The following is a 19434-nucleotide window of genomic DNA, read 5'->3' as shown; positions in this document are numbered from 1 at the left end:
GAGAGGTTTTGTGCCTTTCCCGTGAGACCAGCATACCTTGACTTTGCCATTCTGAAGAAACAGAGTCCAGTTATGGCCATCTTGACTACTGGAGATGAGGAACTCCTTCACATACATGCTGATGAGGAGAGATTTCACCCCCTGGGTGGTTATTCCTGTGACTTTCATGGTCTTCCGGAAGTCCACTTGCAGCCACTCTTTTGGGTTATTTGCCTAGGAAAGTCAGTTAGACTAGTATCCTGGGGAACAGTACCGTTTGCTCCTAGACACCCCCACATCCCCTCTTCTTTACCACGTCATAGCAGGGACCACTCTGCATTTTCGTGGTCTCTCCTTAGTAGACTGTAAGCAATTTTTCAAGATTCGTTCCTACAGCCTCAGGGTCTGCCATTTAACGGGTGCCCAGGAAATGTCTGCTAAATGAATATACGAGCCATATATAGATGGGCTAGAGTATGAGAAGCTTGGCAATGAGTCACACAATCTGTTTCGCTTAAAGTAAGCCCCTTGGAGGAGCAGAGTCCACTGACTGCGTTCATCCCCAAGAGCTATCCAGGGATTGAAAATCACTAATTCAAAAAAAAAAGAGAAAATCACTAATTCAGGGCAGCCCCGGTGGCCCAGTGATTTAGCGTCGCCTTTGGCCGGGGCCTGATCCTGGAGTCCCAGGATCGAGTCCCACATCGGGCTCCCTGAGTGGAGCCTGCTTCTCCCTCTGCCTGGGTGTCTGCTTCTCTCTCTCTCTCTGTCTCTCACGAATAAATAAAAAAAATAAAATCGTTAAAAAAAAAGAAAATCACTAATTCAGTGGCTCTCAGGAAAAAACCTGCCCAATGAACGGTAGAGGAGTGTGACACTTTCCATTGAGGCACTGAGAAACTTGCAAAGAGGACTACTTCTAGATACTTCTCCATAACACTGGACTTGAGCTCCGACAATTTCTTCACAGGCATTCGCCAGGATTGCACACAGAGATCCTGCTTCTTGGAGGCTCACTCAGGGATCGTTTCCCCCCTAAAAATGTTGTGTGCGATCACCTGGCACATCCACTAAATGTCTGTGCGGATTCTTCCCCCGAGACGCGACCACCCTTGACACGTCTCGGGGAACACCCAGGTGGCAGAAAGGCCTCTAAAGGAGCAGTCGAGGACTTTCCCAACCCATCCTCCCTGCTCTGCGTCGGTTAAGTGGCGAGTGTGAGGCCTCTTACCTGAGGTCTCCAGGCATTAGTCCTGCCCTGCAGGTGCAGCCGGGCTTGGGAAGGAGACCAAGTGGCAAGCATACTGCTTAGGTAGGACGAGGCAGTGATCTGAGCATCTGATATTGCTTTACTCTCCATCCCCAGCGGCATGCTGCAACCTCAGAGAGATTAAAGGTGGGCGCAATCATAAGGACAAGAGGCAGCCTCGGTTGCACTGGCCTGCGGCCGCCGACACCCCCCCCCCCACTATCCCCACCGCACCATCTCCCAGGCATTAACCCCCGCACCCATGCTGTTACTGCTGCCCCGCGCCTTCTGGTCAGCTCTTCTCAGTTCGGGGGCACTTTGACCTTAAGAGTGCCGGAGGAGGTGGCTGCCCCTAGGGAATCCCATGGTTACAATGACCAAGGCCTGTGTTTGCTCGGGACTGCGCTGCTCTTAGCATTCGTGGTTCTGTGTCCTGGGACATCGCCCTGCCCTCGAGAAGACTAGGACAGTCATTCATCCCACCCGGGGCTGGGACACGGAAGGGCACGTGATGACTGGGCACTTACTGTTGAAGTCACAGCCCAAGAGCTCCATGCGAAGAGTGCTGCGGATGCTGTAATGGGTTGGGTGCAAACGGATGTACTGAGCAATAATCGGAGGGTTAAAAATATTGTGTTTGATCCCAGATGAATCCACGTTGCCAAAGAAGACCTGTGGGGAGGGATTAGCACAGGTACATGCCAGGTGCAGACAGGGTACAAAGCAATTGCTCCCCATTGCATCTTCCCTCTAATTTTGCTTTGTGCTTCTCTCGACAGCACGCAGCGCTCACATACAACCGTCGTAGCTAGAAGTCCTGTATGTCGGGCCCTGTTCCACATCTGAGAGGGTGCTGGCAGGCACCACCCTACCACCCTGGCCTCAGGATAATCTTCCAAGACTGTGGTCTCTCTCTGTGTGTGTGTGTGTGTGTGTGCACATGTGCATGAACTGTGAGGCTTTAATTAATGATTCCTTGTGTATGGATTTGTAAGACACGTGTTAACATCCAACATGTGGGGGTTCGGACCTTGAGCAGTCTAGGGTGCAGAGAAAGTACACGGCATCTTCAAAGGAAAGGGAACACAGTTTGAGAAATGTGATAGGAACACCTAGTCAGGGGATCCCTGGGGGGCTCAGTGGCTTGGCACCTGCCTTCGGCCCAGGGCATGAACCTGGAGACCTGGGATCGAGCCCCGCGTCGGGCTCCCTGCATGGAGCCTGCTTCTCCCTCTGCCTGGGTCTCTGCCTCTCTCTCTCTCTGTGTGTCTCTCATGAATAAATAAATAAAATCTTTAAATAAAAAAGGAACACCTACTCAGAAGGCCTCGGTTTAAACCATGGCGTACAGGCTACGGAAAGTTTAAAATGATCTCTTACAAGGCACCTAGGCTTTGTGTATGCTTGAATACACTAGAATAGGAATCAGTGTGTGTTATATGATGACACATCAGCATTACAGTATCGTGCAGAATGTTGTAAGAAATTGTTTTGCCCGGGTGCCTGGTGGCTCAGTCGGTGAAGCATCCGCTTTCAGCTCAGGTCATGATCCCGGGTCGGGAGATCGAGGCCCGCGTCAGGCTCCCTGCTCAGTGGGGAGTCTGCTTCATCCTCTCCCTCCGCCCCCTGATCATTCATGGTCTCTCAAATAGTACCTAAAAAATCTTTAAAAAAGAATATAGGTGCAGAAATCCTCAAATGATTTTAGCAGACGGAATCCAGCAGTACATTATAAAAGTGACATTTCATGTCCAAAAAGGAACTGTCCCAGGAATACAAAGATGCTTCAACTTAAGAAAATAACTCTACGTTAATAAAATAAAGGGGGAAAAACCCACATGACTGTCTTGATTCATGCAGAAAAAGCATTGACTAAAATCCACCTTTTCCTGACAAAAAACACTCAGCAAACTAGGAATAGAAGGGGAATCACCAAACATAATAAAGGGCATTTATGAAATACCCATAGCTAAGGTCATACTCACTGGTGGAGGACTGAAAGCTTTTCCCCTAATCAGGAACAAGAATCCGCGCTTTCCCTGCCTCTAACCGACATTGTAATGGAAATCCTGGCTAGAGCAATGATGCAAGAGAAAGAAATAAAGGGTATTTAAATTGGAAAGGAAGAAGGAAAACCATCTGTGTTCTCAGATGACATAACCTTACACAGAAAAAGTCCTAAAGAATTCACGAAACACCGGCAGAGTTAGTGAATTCAACAAACTTCAGGATATGAGACCAACGTGCAGAAATTAGGGGGTTTTCCACGCGGCAGCGGCGACGAACCTCAAACGAAACTGATTAATTGATCAGTTAACTAACTGATTGAATAATTTTATTCAAATCGGGATCACGTGCAATTACATCCCTAGGAATACACGTAGCGGAGGACGTGCAGGGCGTGTGCACGGAAAGTCACGGAACATTGCTGAAAGTCACTCGGGAGGCCCCGAATACGCGGGAAGCCCCGCCGCCCCCCCCCCCCCCCCCCCCCCGGTGTCAGGACCTGAACGTGTCCCATCGCCGAGTCGCGCCCAGGCGACAGACAGGCCGCACCCCCTCCGGGAAGCTCCCCCGCCCCGCCCTGCGCAGCCCGAGTGCAGGGGCCGCCTGGAGGGGCACCCAGAGGGAGGGCCCCGCCCGGTCCCGGCGCACCTGCAGCGCTCCCGCCGCGCCGACCCGCCGCTGCTGGCACCGCGGGGCGGCGCTCGGGACCCGGGGGCGCGACAGGCCCAGCCCGGGGGGGGCGGGGGGGCGGGGGGGATCAGCTGGGCGGCCGCCTGCAGCCCGGGCTCGGGTCGGCAGCCCTGGGGGCGCGGGGGGAGCCCGCAGGCTCCACGGGGGCCCGGGTCAGCGGGCTGCAGCTGCCCGAGCTCCCTGTCCCTCGGGCCCCGCCCTGCCCCTCCCTACACACGGGGGACAGTGACCCCCAGGTGCCAGGTGCCGCGGCACAGCCGGCGCGGGGGCTCGCGAGGCCGCACCGGGAGGAGCAGGCGCGGGCCAGGGCCAGTGGGGCGGCGCGGCGGGAGCAGGGGGCCGGGTCAGCGCGCTGCCCAGACAGCGGGTGTCGCCCTGCCGTCGGGCCCCCCATCCCGCGCCCGGAGGGGCCCCGCGCGACCTTCGCCGCCGCCGCCGCCGCGCACGTCCGCCCGCAGGTGCCCCTCGCCGCCAGGGGGGGCGCGCAGTGGGGGCGAGTGCCCCTCGATGGACGTGCAGGGCGATCCCCGCTGCCTCGGGGGGCCTATTCCTGCTCCCTCGGGGGGACGGACCCCGACTCCTGTCCCTTGGCGGAGGGACCCCGACTCCTGTCCCTTGGGGGAGGGACCCTGACTCCTGTCCCTTGGGGGAGGGACCCCAACTCCTGATCCCTTGGTGGAGGGACCCCGATTCCTGATCCCTCGGGGGGAGGGACCCCGACTCCTGTCCCTTGGTGGAGGGACCCCGCTTCCTGATCGCTCGGGGGGAGGGACCCCAATTCCTGCTCCCTTGGGGGGGGGGACCCGGGTTCCCGCTCCCTCGGAGAACAGCCCTCCTGAGAACACGGTGCCGAGGGAACGCGGCCGGCGCACACGGCCACCTACTGGTCCCAGGGTGGCCCCTGCAGCAGGTGTCCAGCGGACGCCAAGCGGCAGGGACAGGAGGCCGAGGAGCGGTCGGTCCCCGGGGGCAGGACGGGGTGCTGGGGGCAGTGAGCGCGCGGCGGCCGGGCCGTCTGTGCGGGGCGCTGCCGCGTGTGCAGCCGAGAGGGCCGACATGTCGGGGGTGCACGTGGGGGCGCGCGAGCTCCTGCACGCTCGTGGGTGGCGCCCCATGCCGTCCGCGCGGCGCAGAGCCAGCGACTTCCCGCCTTTTCTGGCGGGCGAGGGCCGGGCCAATGAGGACGCGGTGACCTCATCAGATCTGCGTGTCACCGCGTGCGCAGCGGGGAGGGGAGGGGGTGTCGCTTTTATACGGAGCGGGGCCTCCTCGCCCGCTGCTCAGAGCTCGGGAGCAGCCGGCCCAGCGCGCCGCACGGCGGTGCACCCCGGCGCTCCTCTCTGCGCCCCGACGCCGTCTTTCGGAAGCGCAGCCCGAGGTTGGTCTCTCCACAGCCCGAGGTTGGTCTCTCCGCAGCCCGAGGTCCGTCTTTCTGCAGCCCGAGGTCCGTCTTTTGCTCCCTCGGGCGGAGGGACCCCAATTCCCGCTCCCTTGGGGGTCCCGGATTCCTGCTCCCTCGAGGGGAGGGGCCCCGATTCCTGCTCCCGGGGGGGGGGGGGAAGAGGCCGTTATTCCTGCTCCCTGGGGGGGGGGGGTGCCCCGATTCCTGCTCCCTCGGGAGGAGGGACCCCGATTCCTGCTCCCTCAGGGGGAGGGGCCCGATTCCTGCTCTCTCGGGGGGGAGGGACCCCGATTCCTGCTCCCTTGAGGGGAGGGGCCCCGATTCCTGCTCCCGGGGGGGGGGGAAGAGGCCGTTATTCCTGCTCCCTGGGGGGGGGGTGCCCCGATTCCTGCTCCCTCAGGGGGAGGGGCCCGATTCCTGCTCTCTCGGGGGGAGGGACCCCGGTTCCCGCTCCCTCAGAGAACAGCCCTCCTGAGAACACGGTGCCGAGGGAACGCGGCCGGCGCACACGGCCACCTACTGGTCCCAGGGTGGCCCCTGCAGCAGGTGTCCAGCGGACGCCAAGCGGCAGGGACAGGAGGCCGAGGAGCGGTCGGTCCCCGGGGGCAGGACGGGGTGCTGGGGGCAGTGAGCGCGCGGCGGCCGGGCCGTCTGTGCGGGGCGGTGCCGCGTGTGCAGCCGAGAGGGCCGACATGTCGGGGGTGCACGTGGGGGCGCGCGAGCTCCTGCACGCTCGTCGGTGGCGCCCCATGCCGTCCGCGCGGCGCAGAGCCAGCGACTTCCCGCCAGCGGCTTTTCTGGCGGGCGAGGGCCGGGCCGGGCCAATGGGGACGCGGTGACCTCATCAGGCCTGCGTGTCACCGCGTGCGCAGCGGGGCGGGGAGGGGGTGTGTCCCTCGGATACGGAGCGGGGCCTCCTCGCCCGCTGCTGAGGGCTCGGGAGCAGCCGGCCCAGCGCGCCGCACGGCGGTGCACCCCGGCGCTCCTCTCTGCGCCCCGACGCTGTTTCGGCAGCGCAGCCCGAGGCCCGTCTCTCTGCAGCCCGAGGTCGGTCTCTCTGCAGCCCGAGGTCGGACTCTCTGCAGCCCGAGGTCGGACTCTCTGCAGCCCGAGGTCGGTCTCTGCAGCCCGAGGTCGGACTCTCTGCAGCCCGAGGTCGGTCTCTGCAGCCCGAGGTCAGTCTCTCTACAGCCCGAGGTCGGTCTCTCTGCAGCGCGAGGCCCGTCTCTCCGCAGCCTGAGGTCGGTCTCTGCAGCCCGAGGTCGGACTTTCTGCAGCCCGAGGCCCGTCTCTCCGCAGCCCGAGGTCGGTCTCTGCAGCCCGAGGTCGGACACTCTGCAGCCCGAGTTCGGTCTCTCTGCAGCCCGAGGTCGGTCTCTCTGCAGCCTGAGGCCCGTCTGTCTGCAGCCCTTGCCCCGTCTCTCCGCAGCCCGAGGCCGGTGTCTCTCTGTCCGCAGCCCGATGTCTCTGCAGCCCAAGCCCCATGTCCCCGCGGCCCGACGCCCGAGCGTCCGCAGCCCGGGGTCTCCGCAGCCCGAGGCCCGTGGCTCCGCGGCCCGACGCCCGAGCGTCCGCAGCCCGGGGTCTCCGCAGCCCGAGGCCCGTGGCTCCGCGGCCCGACGCCCGAGCGTCCGCAGCCCGGGGTCTCCGCAGCCCGAGGCCCGTGGCTCCGCGGCCCGACGCCCGAGCGTCCCCAGCCGGGCCGCAGCCGGGCCGCAGCCCGAGGCCCCGCGCCGAGCGCCGCCGAGGCCCCGCGCGCGGCTCAGGGGGAGCCGTGGAGGGCGGGCCGGCCGCCCGAGGTCGTGCCGCTCGCGCAGCGCCCGCGCGGGGCTGGCCTTCTCCGTGTGCCAGATGGAGCGCCTCCTGCGGGCCGGCCGCTACGCCAAGCGCCTGGGCGCGTCCGCCCCCATCTTCCTGGCGGCCGTCATCCAGTTCCTGACGGCCACCGTGCTGGGGCTGGCGGGCGACGAGGCCCGGCACAGGCGCACCGCGTACATCACCCCGGAGCTCGTGGACCGGGCGCTGCACAACCACGAGCTGCTCAGCGGCTTGTTCACGATGACCACCGTGTCCCAGGTGGCCCCGGCCCGGTACTAGCCGCCCCCGGCCCCTGATGCCCGCCGCCGCCCGGGGAGCCGCCGGGGGGGCTCGGTGACCCCCGCGTCCCCGCAATAAAAGGCGCAGAGACAACCAGACGTGTGCGCCTGGCTCACTGGGTGCGGGACGCGCCTCGGGGGGAGGGCGGGGGGGGCGGGGGGGAGGTTGGGGTTTGGGGTTGTGGGCGAGGTTGGGGTGGGGGTGCGGGGCTCGGGGATGACGGGGGGTTGGGGTGCCCTCGGCGGTGCACGATGGGGGTGATGGAGGATTTGGGGTGTGGCGTGGGGCGCGGGTTCGTGGGTGTGGTGCGGGGTTCGGTCATGCGGTCCGGAGCATTGTTGGGGTGCAGGGACGGGGGCTGTGGCGGGGTCCGGCTGGGGTGCAGGGGTGGTGGTGGGGTCCGGCTGGGGTGCGGGGACGGGGACTGCTCGGGGTCAGGACAGGGGGTGGCTGGGCTGGGAGTGACGCTGGGGCATAGAAGACCCCCCCCCACCGCACGGGCCAGTCCCGTGGACGATGGTGTGTGTGGGGCTGGAGCTCAGGACCATGCCTGCGGCGTGGTGATGGGGTGAACGCCGGTGCAGTAACAACCTGGCTGCGGGATGGAGGGGGACACACCTGCCGGCGCGGAGTGAATGGGGGGACACAGCTGCCGGCGCGGACTGTTGGGGGACACAGGTGCCGGCGCGGACTCGAGGGGACAGGGCTTTGACGGAAGGCTGGGGGGGCGGGGACCATCCTGACTCCGGCCAAGCGGCCTCGGGGCCAGGCGGGCCGGCGCCGCGACGTTAGCTCGGGGGCCGGCAGGGGCCGGGAGGGGCCGGGGGGCGCGGGCCGACCCGGGGGCCGGGGTCGCCTCGGAAGGGCCGCGGCCGCCCAGGCCCCGCGCCGGCCCGCGCGCTCGGTTCCGTCCGGCGGGACGGCGGGGGGCGGCGCACGCATGCGCGGGGTCCGCGGGGGGGCGGGGCCCGCAGGGGGCGGGGCCGGGGGACGCGGGCACGTCGGGCGTGCGCGCGTGCGGGCAAGATGGCGGCGGCGGCGGCGGGCGGCCCCGGCGGCGGCGGCGGCGGCGGCGGCGGCCCGGGCGGCGGCGGCGGCGGCGGCGGCGGCGGCGCGGGCCCGGGGCCCGAGGCCGGGGACTTCCTGGCCCGCTACCGGCAGGTGTCGAGCAAGCTGCGTAAGCGGTTCCTGCGGAAGCCGAACGTGGCGGAGGCGGGCGAGCAGTTCGCGCAGCTGGGCCGGGAGCTGCGCGCGCAGGAGTGCCTGCCGTACGCCGCGTGGTGCCAGCTGGCCGTGGCGCGCTGCCAGCAGGCGCTGTTCCACGGGCCCGGGGAGGCGCTGGCGCTGACCGAGGCCGCGCGCCTCTTCCTGCGGCAGGAGCGCGACGCCCGCCAGCGCCTCGCCTGCCCCGCGGCCTACGGGGAGCCGCTGCAGGCCGCCGCCAGCGCGCTGGGCGCCGCCGTGCGCCTGCACCTGGAGCTGGGCCAGCCGGCCGCCGCCGCCGGCCTGTGCCTCGAGCTGGCCGCCGCCCTGCGCGACCTGGGCCAGCCGGCCGCCGCCGCCGGCCACTTCCTGCGCGCCGCGCAGCTGCACCTGCCGCAGCTGCCCCTGGCCGCGCTGCAGGCGCTGGGCGACGCCGCCTCCTGCCAGCTGCTGGCGCGCGACTACAGCGGCGCCCTGGCCGTCTTCACGCGCATGCAGCGCCTGGCGCGGGAGCACGGCAGCCACCCGCTGCGGCAGCCGCCCCCGGCCCCGCCGCCGCCCGCCCCGCCGCTGCCCCTGGCCCCGCCGGCGGCGGCGTCGACCTCGTCGGCCTCGGCCTCGACCTCGTCGGCCTCGGCCTCGTCCTCGTCGGCCTCTGCCCCGCTGGGCCCCGCCGCCGCCGCCCCGGCCCTGCCCGCCGCCCTGCTGCCTGCCGCGCCCGCGCCCACGCCCGCGCCCGCCACGCTGGGCGCCTTCTCGGACGTGCTGGTCCGCTGCGAGGTGTCCCGCGTGCTGCTGCTGCTCCTGCTGCAGCCGCCGCCCGCCAAGCTGCTGCCCGAGCACGCCCACACGCTGGAGAAGTACTCCTGGGAGGCCTTCGACGGCCACGGGCCCGACGGCGCCGGCCAGCTTCCCGACGAGCTGTTCCTGCTGCTCCAGTCCCTGGTCATGGCCACCCACGAGAAGGACACGGAGGCCGTCAAGTCGCTGCAGGTGGACATGTGGCCGCTGCTCAGTGCGGAGCAGAACCACCTGCTGCACCTCGTTCTGCAGGAAGCCGTGTCCCCGTCGGGGCAGGGCGTCTGACCACTCGCGCGCGCCAGCCCCGAAGCCGCTTTCCGCCTCTGGCCCCGTGGCCTGCTGCTGCCCCGCCGTTGGACCGCGGGCCGGCCGGCCGGCCGGCCGGCCGGCGGGCGGCGGTGCCCACGGACCGACGGGCAGGGGCCCGGCACTCGCACCTGTCTTGCTCTTCGCACTCCTGGCCCGCCTCCACCGGACGCTGCGGGACTGCAGCCTCCCGCATCCCACAGGCTTCGTGCCGTCCCTGGCGCGGCAACCACCCCAGCATCACGGGGTCAGCCTGGAGGACTTGGCTCTCTTCCCCAAGACGGGCCACGGGACACCGAGCGGCCCCTTTACCCCTGGCCTCTTCTTGCACCCAACTCCCCTGCGGGCCCCCACCCCCACCCCCACCCCCACCCTCCCGTACACCTCTGTTGCAAGTCGGACGGTTGGATGTTGCACACGCCTCTCGGTTCCGTTTTTTGTTCGTCGGGGATCTGCTTTAGCGCAGGCCGGTGTCTCTCCAGGTGCTCACCCAGGTTCTCCTTTGTTGCCCACGCCCCACGCGTACCCCTGGGGAGCACTAGATGGCACGGGCCCTCGGGGCTGCTGCCCTAAATCCACAATAAAGCCGTTCTGATGCCTCTCGCCTGCGGTTCGCCTTCCTCCGTAACGCGGAATAGCTGCTCCACCTGTCGGGAGGCAGCAAGGGGAAGAGCGGGTGGCTGTGCTTCGGGCCGCAGTGTGGTCGTTCACTCGCAGCGGTCCGTGCGCCTGCTGCTCGGGCTGTGCCGCACAGTCAATCCACAGACAACCTTGGCCGCGTGGGCCTTCCTCGGCGCCAAGGCGAATGTGTCCCGCGCAAAGCAGGGGCCCACGTTCGACTGTCGAGGTGTCTGGCGTGCCTTGGAACTCAGGGTTGTGGGCCTAGGTTCCATTCTCAGACGTGGGCCTGGGCCACGCTGGGACTTACTTGTCCTGGGCGCCTTCCCGCCACTGGTAGGTAACTCAGATGTGTTGAATCAGCGTGCTTCTGTCCTACCGCGTGGTCCTCGGCCTGCGAGACCACGCCTTTCTTGCCCAAGAGGACAGCATCCTGTTTCAGAATCCTACATTTTCAAGGCTTTTTGGTCCAAATGTCGCGTGCAAACGTTACTAGCCGCGTGTTTTTACATTCCACTTGCCTTTAGGGGTTTGGGAGGGCCAGTGAGAACTCTCCAGAATGTAATCTCCCTCTCAGTCCTTCTGCTTTCGGAAAATGCACCCTTTAGCCTGAGGCTGTGTACGGAACCGATCTGGTGGGGTGAGGTTTAAGGATGCGGTTGGGCAGTTCTGTTTTGCCTTTAGTGTGTGTGTGTGTTGGGGGATGTGTAGGCGGTGGTCACCGTGAGTTAAGCGCCTGTAAATGGGTGGGACGGTTAGGTAGTCCTCATGCCGCCATTTCAGCAACGGGGAAGCAGTCAGTAGGTAAGAAAATACAAAAGAGGCCCATCTGACACAGACTCCGCCACCAGTCCTGCGCACTCACGTGGCTGCCTGGAAGGGTCTTTCGGAGCCCTAAAAGCCTAGTCTAACTTATTGCAAAAGTGTTAGGGTATCAGACACATGAAAAGATGCTCAACATCACTAATCATCAGGGAAATGCAAGTGAAAACCACAATGAGATATCACATCTGTCAGAATGGCTAAAATCAAAACCACAGGAAAGCACAGGTGTTGGTGAGGATGTGGAGAAAAAGGAGCCTTCATGCACTATTGGTGTGAATGCCAGCTGTTGCGGCCACTGTGGAAAATAGTATGGAGGTTCCTTTAAAAATTAAAAATAGAACCACCATATGACCATGTAATTCCCCAACTGGGTATTTACCCAACGAAAATGAGAACACTAATTCGAAGAAAGATACACACCCCTATGTTTACAGCAGCATTATTTACAACAGTCAATATATGGAAGCAATCCAAGTGTCCATAGATGAAAGGATCAAGACACACACACACACACACACACACACACACACAGATCCAAAATGGAGTATTTTTGAGCCCTGAAAAAGAATTCAATCTTGCCATTTGCAACATGGATGGATCTAGAATGTATAATGTTATGTGAAATAAGTCAGAGAAAGACAAATACTGTATGATTTCACTCCTGTGGAATTTAAGAAACAAAAGATGAAAGAAAAAAAAGAGATAAAAAAACCAGACTCCTAAATATAGACCAGAAACTGATGGTCACCAGATGGGGTGTAGGTGTGGGGATGGGTGAAATACATGATGGGGATTAAGAGTGCACGTAATCATCATGAGCCCTGGGAAATGTATAGAGGTGTTGAGTCACCATGTTGTACACCTGAAACTAATGTAACACTACATTAATTATACTGGAATTTTTGAAAAACATTTTTTAAAAAAGTGGTTAGGGTGCATGGTCCTTTGCAGTTTTACTTTTCTTGGTATACTCTCAACCCGGGCTACAGGCCTGGCCAGTAGTCTTTTTTTTTTTTTATACATTTATTTTTTATTGGTGTTCAATTAGCCAACATCTAGAGTAACACCCAGTGCTCATCCCGTCAAGTGCCCCCCTCAGTCTGGCCAGTAGTCTTATTGATGAGGGAGCAAAAGGCAAGCTGAGGGTAAAGCACACGCTAATACTCCGCAACAACTGCCCCCCTCCCACCCCACCCACCAGGTGGGAAAGGTGTGATGTTGTGCAGGCACTCCTGGCTGCCCAAGAGCAAAGGAAGGGGAAAAACAAATGCTTAACTGACAGAGATCACAGTCATGCACGACATGAATCTTCCATCAGTTTGCAACTGTCTTAATGATTTACAAGGAAAAAAAGCAATCATCAATAGCCAGACCTCCCGAACCCTATACTCAATTTCCTGGGACCTTAACATCACCCTCCCCTCCATAGGATGGAAAATCTTACATAATCAGCCACTCCTCGCAACCCCAGTGCAGGTCTTTCTGCCCATGGGTCCTGTCCCTGTGCTGTAATTAAAACAGCATTTTTTGCACTGAAAAAGTCTCAAGAATTCTTCGCCATTGGCTCCCAAACCTCACTTCAAATCACATCACTACAACAACAATGTATAGGAGTTTTGATATGTGACTGGTGGCAGTATTTGGGTTTGGGCTTAAGGAAAAGCACCCTTGGACCTCTGGTCTAACTCCTTGCATTGAGGATGTAGAGGGGAGGGTTTGCCAGAGAGCCTGGTGTTGGGTATACAAGTATAATTTTAGAAAACATGAAAGTTGTTTTCCATTTGTCATTGGCTCCTTTATAGCTCTCCCTCAGAAACTTCAAAGCATAGATAGCTGGGCTAAGGCTAGATTTCTGCAATTTTCATAGGCTTTGACAAATCCCTTGGTAATTATCAACTTTATGTCAAAATAACACTGATTTCTAACACAACCAAAAATAAATATTTTTAAAGGACATTAAAAATACTCTTCTTTTTAACTTGAAAACCAGAGAGAAAAAGCCACATCACTGAAATGTTCATTGATATATCAAAGTTAACATATACAGGGGCACCTGGGTGGCTCAGTGGCTGAGCATCTGCCTTTGGCTCAGGTCATGATCCTGGGGTCCTGGGATCGAGTCCCGCATCGGGCTCACTGCATGAAGCCTGCTCCTCCCTCTGCCTGTGTCTCTGCCTCTCTGTGTCTCTCATGGATAAATAAGTAAAATCTTTTAAAAAATAAAAAAGTTAGGGCAGCCCAGGTGGCTCAGCGGTTTAGCGCCGCCTTTAGTCCAGGGCGTGATGCTGGGGCCCCAGGATGGAGTCCCATGTCGGGCTCCCTGCATGGAGCCTGCTTCTCCCTCTGCCTCTGTCTGTGCCTCTCTCTCTGTGTCTTTCGTGAATAAATAAATCTTAAAAAAATAAAAAAGTTAACATTTACATTATTCTACACTATTGAGAACGGTGGCAGTGTAGCTGTGGTCCTTAAAGGTTCCCCTCTCCCTCTTTATGTGGGACATCCATGATAAGAAATATCTCTGATGAACAAGATTTTGTCTGTGAGCAAAACAAAGATATAAAAACATCTGAGAATCACTACACTGGGGGACGATGACTAAGATTGAAATCTGCACATTAGGCAAGCCGTGGGGATGAAGAGTCCTGCTTCATGGCACTGCCTAGGCATCTCTACTGCCTTTAGGCCAGACCAGCAGTCTGCAAACTTTCTGTAAAGGACCAGATGGCAATATTTTAGTCTTTTCAGGCCACAAATGATCTTCGTTGCATAATGTTTGTTTTTGCAACTTTAAACCTGTAAAAACCATTCTTAAGTCACAGTCCGTACAAAAGCAAGTGGTAGTCCAAATTCAAGGATGGGCTCTAGCTTCCCCATCTCTGTACTAGAATCTAGAACATAGCAGTTACTCAGTAACTGTTTATTAAATGAATGACCTTCATGAGAGTAGTTAACTCTTTTATCATACTGAATGAGAAAGACTGAAAATAAATGAACTAGTCATTCAACTCCATGTTTTAGGAAAGACAAAACCGAAAGAAAGTAAAAGAAAATTTTAAAGTTTTGAACAGAAATTAATGAGTTAGAAAACAACTCCAGGGGCGCCTGGGTGGCTCAGTTGGTTAAGCATCTGACTCTTGTTTTTGGCTCAGGTCACGATCTCAGGGTCGTGGGATTGAGCCCTGTGTTGGGTTCCTGCTCAGCACAGAGTCTGCTTTAGATTCTCTATCTCTCCCTCTCCCTCTTACTCATGCTCTCTCTCTCTTTTGAAAATTTATTTATTTATTCATGAGAAACACACAGAGAGAGGTGGAGACACAGGCAGAGGGAGAAGCAAGCTCCATGCAAGGAGCCTGATGTGGGACTCGATCCCGGGTCTCCAGGATCACGCCCTGGGCCAAAGGCAGGCGCTAAACCGCTGAGCCACCCAGGGATCCCCTCATGCTCTCTTTCAAATAAATAAAAATAAAATCTTAAAAAAACCCTTAAAATCTATGTTTGATTTTAAGACCAAGAGTTGATTCTTTGAAAATCCAATAGAGGGGATCCCTGGATGGCGCAGCGGTTTAGCACCTGCCTTTGGCCCAGGGCGCGATCCTGGAGACCCGGGATTGAGTCCCACATCAGGCTCCCGGTGCATGGAGCCTGCTCCTCCCTCTGCCTGTGTCTCTGCCTCTCTCTCTCTCTCTCTCTCTCTCTCTCTCTGTGACTATCATAAATAAATAAATAAAAATTAAAAAAATAGAAAATCCAATAGAATAGACAGACACCCTACTCTGGTTAAGGGAGAAACAGAGAGAAATATGTGTGTATGCAGTATGGCTCTAGGGCATAGGCAGGGCGAGAGAACTCTAGTGTAGACATTCACAGCAATTAGCTACGGGCAATAGAAAATGGGATATGAATATTCAGATAAGAAATGGAAAAGAGCCAAGCTTCTATCACTAAGGCACAGAGCTCAGTGGCATTTCCACCTAACTTTGCTGAAACACATGATTACTACATTAATTAAGCTATTCTAGATCAACAAGTTAATGGGAAAAGATGGAAGCTTTTGTACTTTATTTTCAAGTTTCAAGTTCAAGTCTCATGCCAAAATCTCGTAAATAGAGCTCCTAAAAAAGGTAAACCTATTTTATTGATTAGTATACATAGAAAAATTCTAAACAAAATGTAAGCAAAGTGAGTCCAGCTAAGTTTCCAATGAGCAGGACACTCTGGCTGAGACCGCTTTCCCAGAGATTGCCCAGCGCTGTGCTGGAGCGGCCTAGTACCAGCTTGTGAGGGCCAACTGAGCACATCTGTTCCCAACTCGGCATTCAACGACATGACAGCAGCAGCTTGAAAGCAGGTCTGATGGGGATATTAACATCATGGAAATCAGCAAATGCTACAAACCAAGGCCTTTCCCCCCTAGTCATCCCCCATTTTGCTCCAGAGCCAGTTGTGTACCATTTGCCAGCACACCACTGAACGTCAGTGCAGTGTGACAATAGGAAAGAAAGTGATCACGTCAGAGATGCTGAAAAAGCATGTGGTGCAATTCTGCAGCCATTCTAAATGGAGCAGGAGTAGAAAGAAACCTTGTAAGTGTGATAAAAAGTGTTTGTTTATTTTATTTTTTTTGTTTGTTTGTTTGTTTAAAATCTTAAAAAAAAAAAAAAAAAAGGGCAGCCCGAGTGGTTCAGCAGTTTAGCGCCGCCTTTGGCCCAGGGCGTGATCCTAGAGACCCGTGATCGAGTCCCACATCGGGCTCCCTGCATGGAGCCTGCTTCTCCCCCTGCCTGTGTCTCTACCTCTCTCTCTCTCTCTCTCTCTCTGTCCATCATAAATAAATAAATCTTTAAAAAAATTGTCACTGCAAGTCTGCAATTCATATGCTCAGCACTTAGACCTGGTCTTACGTCCAAGTATGTGTCCACAAGCACAGGGTATGGAAGACGCCCACAGAGCTCCATGGGTGTGTCCGGATTCTGCATCTTTGTCGAGTATATTCAGAACATGTAACGGATTTTCCCCTATGTATGCCATAACTCCATAAAAAGAAGGGCTCTAAAAGGTTGACAGGTCACTCCACAATCAGGTGATGCTACAGTTCTTGCCACAGTGATTAAATGCCGCTGTCCACTGGGTCTCCCAATGTCCTTCTCACCATCTGTACCTCATCTCCTAGTATCACTGGTGATAGTCTGAGAAATTGTGATACCACCATGCACCATGGATTACCCAACAGCCAATCTTCTCCCTAAGCAAGGAAATCACACCGTATTCCTTGAATATGCTAGCAACAGAATCCTAGAATTCCTTTGAGGGTCTGATTCTTGGGGCTACTTCTGGCATTAGTTACTGTATAAGACAGAGTTTGACCACGAAACAAGGAACATTCAAACCATAATGATTAGGGAAAAGTCGTATAAAGGTACTAGGTAGGTAGGTGAGGGCAGGGTATTGCCAACCTAGGCCTGGTGGGAGGTGGAGCGGGAGCAGAATCTTAAAGGAGATAATCTAGTAGATTCTTTTAGTGGTTTACAAAAATGACCACAAATTCCTTACATTGCTCCCACTGAGAAGCAGGATCTATGTCTCTTCCCCTTGAATCTGGGTGTATGTGTGAGAAGCTCAGGCGTCAGGGGAAGGCCATATGGAGTTACTTCAGTCACAGCCCCAGATGCTATCCTAGCTAGGTTAGTCAGCACCAACTACCAGCCATGCAAGGGAAGAAGCTTCCAGATGATTCTAGCTCCCAGCTGTCAAATCTTCTTAGCTGAGACCCTAGATATTGTGAGCACAGCCAGCCATTTCTGCTGTGCTAAAAGTCCTGACCCCATAGAATCCGTGAACAAAACAGAACGGTTGTCCTTCTGACATGAGGTTTTGGGGTGGTTTGGTACTCAGTGACAGCAAGTGGACCAGGGAGAGAAGGCCAGTCGGAAGGGAGCAGCGACCTTCGGTGGAGAGATACAGCCCAATCCTCTACAAGGAGAGCACCAGGAGAAGAAATATCTTTTTTATGTATATTTTTGAAGTAAACTCTATGCCCAATGTGGGGTTGAACTCACAGCCCCGAGATGAAGAGTCACATGCTCTACCGACGGAGCCAGCCAGGCGCCCCAAGAATAAATGTCTTGATCTGACTCTGCTTCCTTCCTCTGATCTCCTGCCAGTGCTCCCAGAAGCTAGAGGGTAAGTCAGACTCACAGAACCAGAAGCAGGGCAATGCATCTGAAGGGGAAAATGAGTTATTTTGCCTGGAGCCGCTGGAGGATTTTTTTAACTTTGTTCTGAAGAGAGAGGCAGACACTGGAAGGTTGTAGGCACAGGGCTGATAAGATGATTCTCCCCAAAAAGTTTTTATCAGAGAGGAGACTAGAAACAGGAGACAACTAGTTAGGAATGTAACGGAGTAGATGAATGTGAGTTGACGGGCCTCAGGCAATAAACAGTAACAGCCGTAGCGGTGACACAGAAGAGACAGGAGAGGATTGCGGGGTGTGTGGACCAATTCAGCAGGAGGCACGAACACGAGGGAAGGGTACACAATGATGCTAAGGTTGCAAGCCTGTTGAATTTAGGGTCTTGTGACCCTTTCCCAAGGTCTCAGCCAACGCTTTATGTGGAAGACGGGAATCTTCAACCTGCATTCATGATTTGCCCCCCTAAACTCAAGTCTGTGATTGACGGTTTGCTGGACATGTGACTTGATTGCCCTGCCATCACGTCAAACGAATGTCATCCATCCATGGAGTCCTCGTCACCTATCTCTGCCTACAGAGCACCTCTTCATGTCTGTTATCTATGAGATCTTTGATGCTCCTACCTTTGGTCCATATGTTCACAATCACTCCTACTGCCCATAAGTGGAAAAATCTTTTCTTAGAATTAAGCTCGTAGAAGCTAGGAGTGTCTGTCCCGAATTTGAAATCTTTGTCAAAAGCTCTTTAAAAGATTCATGCATTCTCTTGAAAGAAGAACTAATGACATACCATTAAGGTCCCCGTGGAATTCCCTCGGTAACTGTGCCACTTGTTGCCATCCAGACTGTACATGATGATAAACTGAGACACGTAGAGGCTGGAGAACTTCTGGCGGGCCCCCTGGGTCATGATGCCGTGAATAATCATCGGTGCCAAGAGATCCACCTGCCAATGAAAGCAACACTTCATGTAAATGTACCACCTTCTGAGGTTACTTGTTGGCTTGAGAAGGACCTGCATCAAGACGGGTATTCTCAGGAGTACCTTGGGTGTGTGTGAGGCGCTGAGATGAGTGATGGGAACAAAAAGCAAAGGTGCTTATTAGGTTCCCCGCCTAGTTCCCCACAAACCAGGGGACGCTCAAAGCAATGTGCTGCACACAAGGGGCCACGGAACCTCGTGCCTTGCCCAACCTCAGCCTCGGCCTCGGCCAAGCCATTTCCCGCGCTCTCCCCAGCCCAGCGCCCATCCCAACATCACTGCCAGTGATAAACCGCTGTCCCTCTTTCAAGTGTCAGTTCAGAAGCTATTTCTCCTGGTTCGCCTTTCGTGACTCACCCAGACAAGTTCAGTGCGGCTTTCTCTGTCTCTGCCTCATTTCGTATGTGAGCGCATCAGAGCATCTTACTGCACCACATTGGAGAGCTGTCTTTGCTCATCTGCTGTCCCTGTTACACTGAGACCCTCACGGCAGTGAATCTGGGTCACCTAACGTGGTGTTTATAACAAAGGTTTGGGGACGCCCGGGTGGCTCAGCGGTTTAGCGTCTGCCTTTGGCCCAGGGCGTGATCCTGGAGTCCTAGGATCAAGTCCCACATTGGGTTCCCTGCGTGTAGCCTGCTTCTCCCTCTGCCTGTCTCTCTCTCTGTCTCTCATGAATAAATAAATAAAAATCTTTAAAAAAATGAAAAAGTCTAAAAAAAAAAAAAAACACCAAAGGTTTACTAGAAGGTTTAAAGGGTCAGTACATGTAAGGTCGAGTTCAGTGCCTGACACGTACTAAATACTTAGTAAATGTTAGCTTTTATATTTTTTCTGCCCCAGTATTTAACATGGCATCTGATATAATACTGATACATAGCAAATGCTTTGGAACGAATGAGTGAATAATGGCAGAGTGGTAAGGATTTATTTTTTTCACTTTCCCCAACCCCCTGGAATGATTGTTTTTGTTTTATTCATGAGAGACACAGAGAGAGAGAGGCAGAGACACAGGCTGAGGGAGAAGCAGGCTCCATGCAGGGAGCCCGATGTGGGACTCGATCTCGGGACCCCAGGATCACGCC

General features: G+C 56.8%; 3 protein-coding genes across 4 annotated transcripts in view; 2 read left to right on the top strand and 1 right to left on the bottom strand.

The window, feature by feature from the left end:
* Positions 1 to 19434, bottom strand: part of F8 (coagulation factor VIII) — a 148733-nt gene that overhangs the window by 10903 nt on the left and 118396 nt on the right. The window contains exons 22-25 of one of the 2 annotated variants that reach the window (XM_072818167.1): positions 18158 to 18313; positions 1756 to 1900; positions 1211 to 1359; positions 37 to 213 (exon numbers count right to left, since the gene is read on the bottom strand). In XM_072818167.1, coding sequence (XP_072674268.1) covers positions 37 to 213; positions 1211 to 1359; positions 1756 to 1900; positions 18158 to 18313 — 627 coding nt within the window. Of the gene's footprint in view, positions 1 to 36; positions 214 to 1210; positions 1360 to 1755; positions 1901 to 16145; positions 16420 to 18157; positions 18314 to 19434 lie in introns of those variants that run through there. The other variant, XM_072818168.1, reaches the window with a different exon arrangement.
* On the top strand, positions 4982 to 7517 carry LOC140627782 (uncharacterized). Its single transcript, XM_072816370.1, has 3 exons — positions 4982 to 5325; positions 6541 to 6632; positions 6757 to 7517. The coding sequence occupies exons 1-3, from the start codon at positions 4982 to 4984 to the stop codon at positions 7422 to 7424; spliced, it is 1104 nt and encodes a 367-aa protein (XP_072672471.1). The 3' UTR covers positions 7425 to 7517.
* Positions 8451 to 10337, top strand: F8A1 (coagulation factor VIII associated 1). Its single transcript, XM_072816369.1, has one exon. The coding sequence runs from the start codon at positions 8451 to 8453 to the stop codon at positions 9711 to 9713; it is 1263 nt and encodes a 420-aa protein (XP_072672470.1). The 3' UTR covers positions 9714 to 10337.

Source organism: Canis lupus, chromosome X, assembly GCF_048164855.1.
Source record: "Canis lupus baileyi chromosome X, mCanLup2.hap1, whole genome shotgun sequence".
Classification (NCBI taxonomy): domain Eukaryota; kingdom Metazoa; phylum Chordata; class Mammalia; order Carnivora; family Canidae; genus Canis; species Canis lupus.
Note: the sequence above shows the minus strand (reverse complement) of the source record. Positions and strands in the feature narration are given on the sequence as shown.

What these genes read in the sequence shown, in the direction of transcription:
- F8A1 (XM_072816369.1), top strand. Translation starts at nt 8,451, where the DNA reads ATGGCGGCGGCGGCGGCGGGCGGCCCCGGCGGCGGCGGCGGCGGCGGC.
- LOC140627782 (XM_072816370.1), top strand. Translation starts at nt 4,982, where the DNA reads ATGTCGGGGGTGCACGTGGGGGCGCGCGAGCTCCTGCACGCTCGTGGG. An exon ending in TGGTCTCTCCACAGCCCGAG is followed by an intron (nt 5,326 to 6,540) that starts GTTGGTCTCTCC and finishes GTCTCTCTGCAG; the next exon opens with CGCGAGGCCCGTCTCTCCGC. An exon ending in CCGTCTCTCCGCAGCCCGAG is followed by an intron (nt 6,633 to 6,756) that starts GTCGGTCTCTGC and finishes GTCTCTCCGCAG; the next exon opens with CCCGAGGCCGGTGTCTCTCT.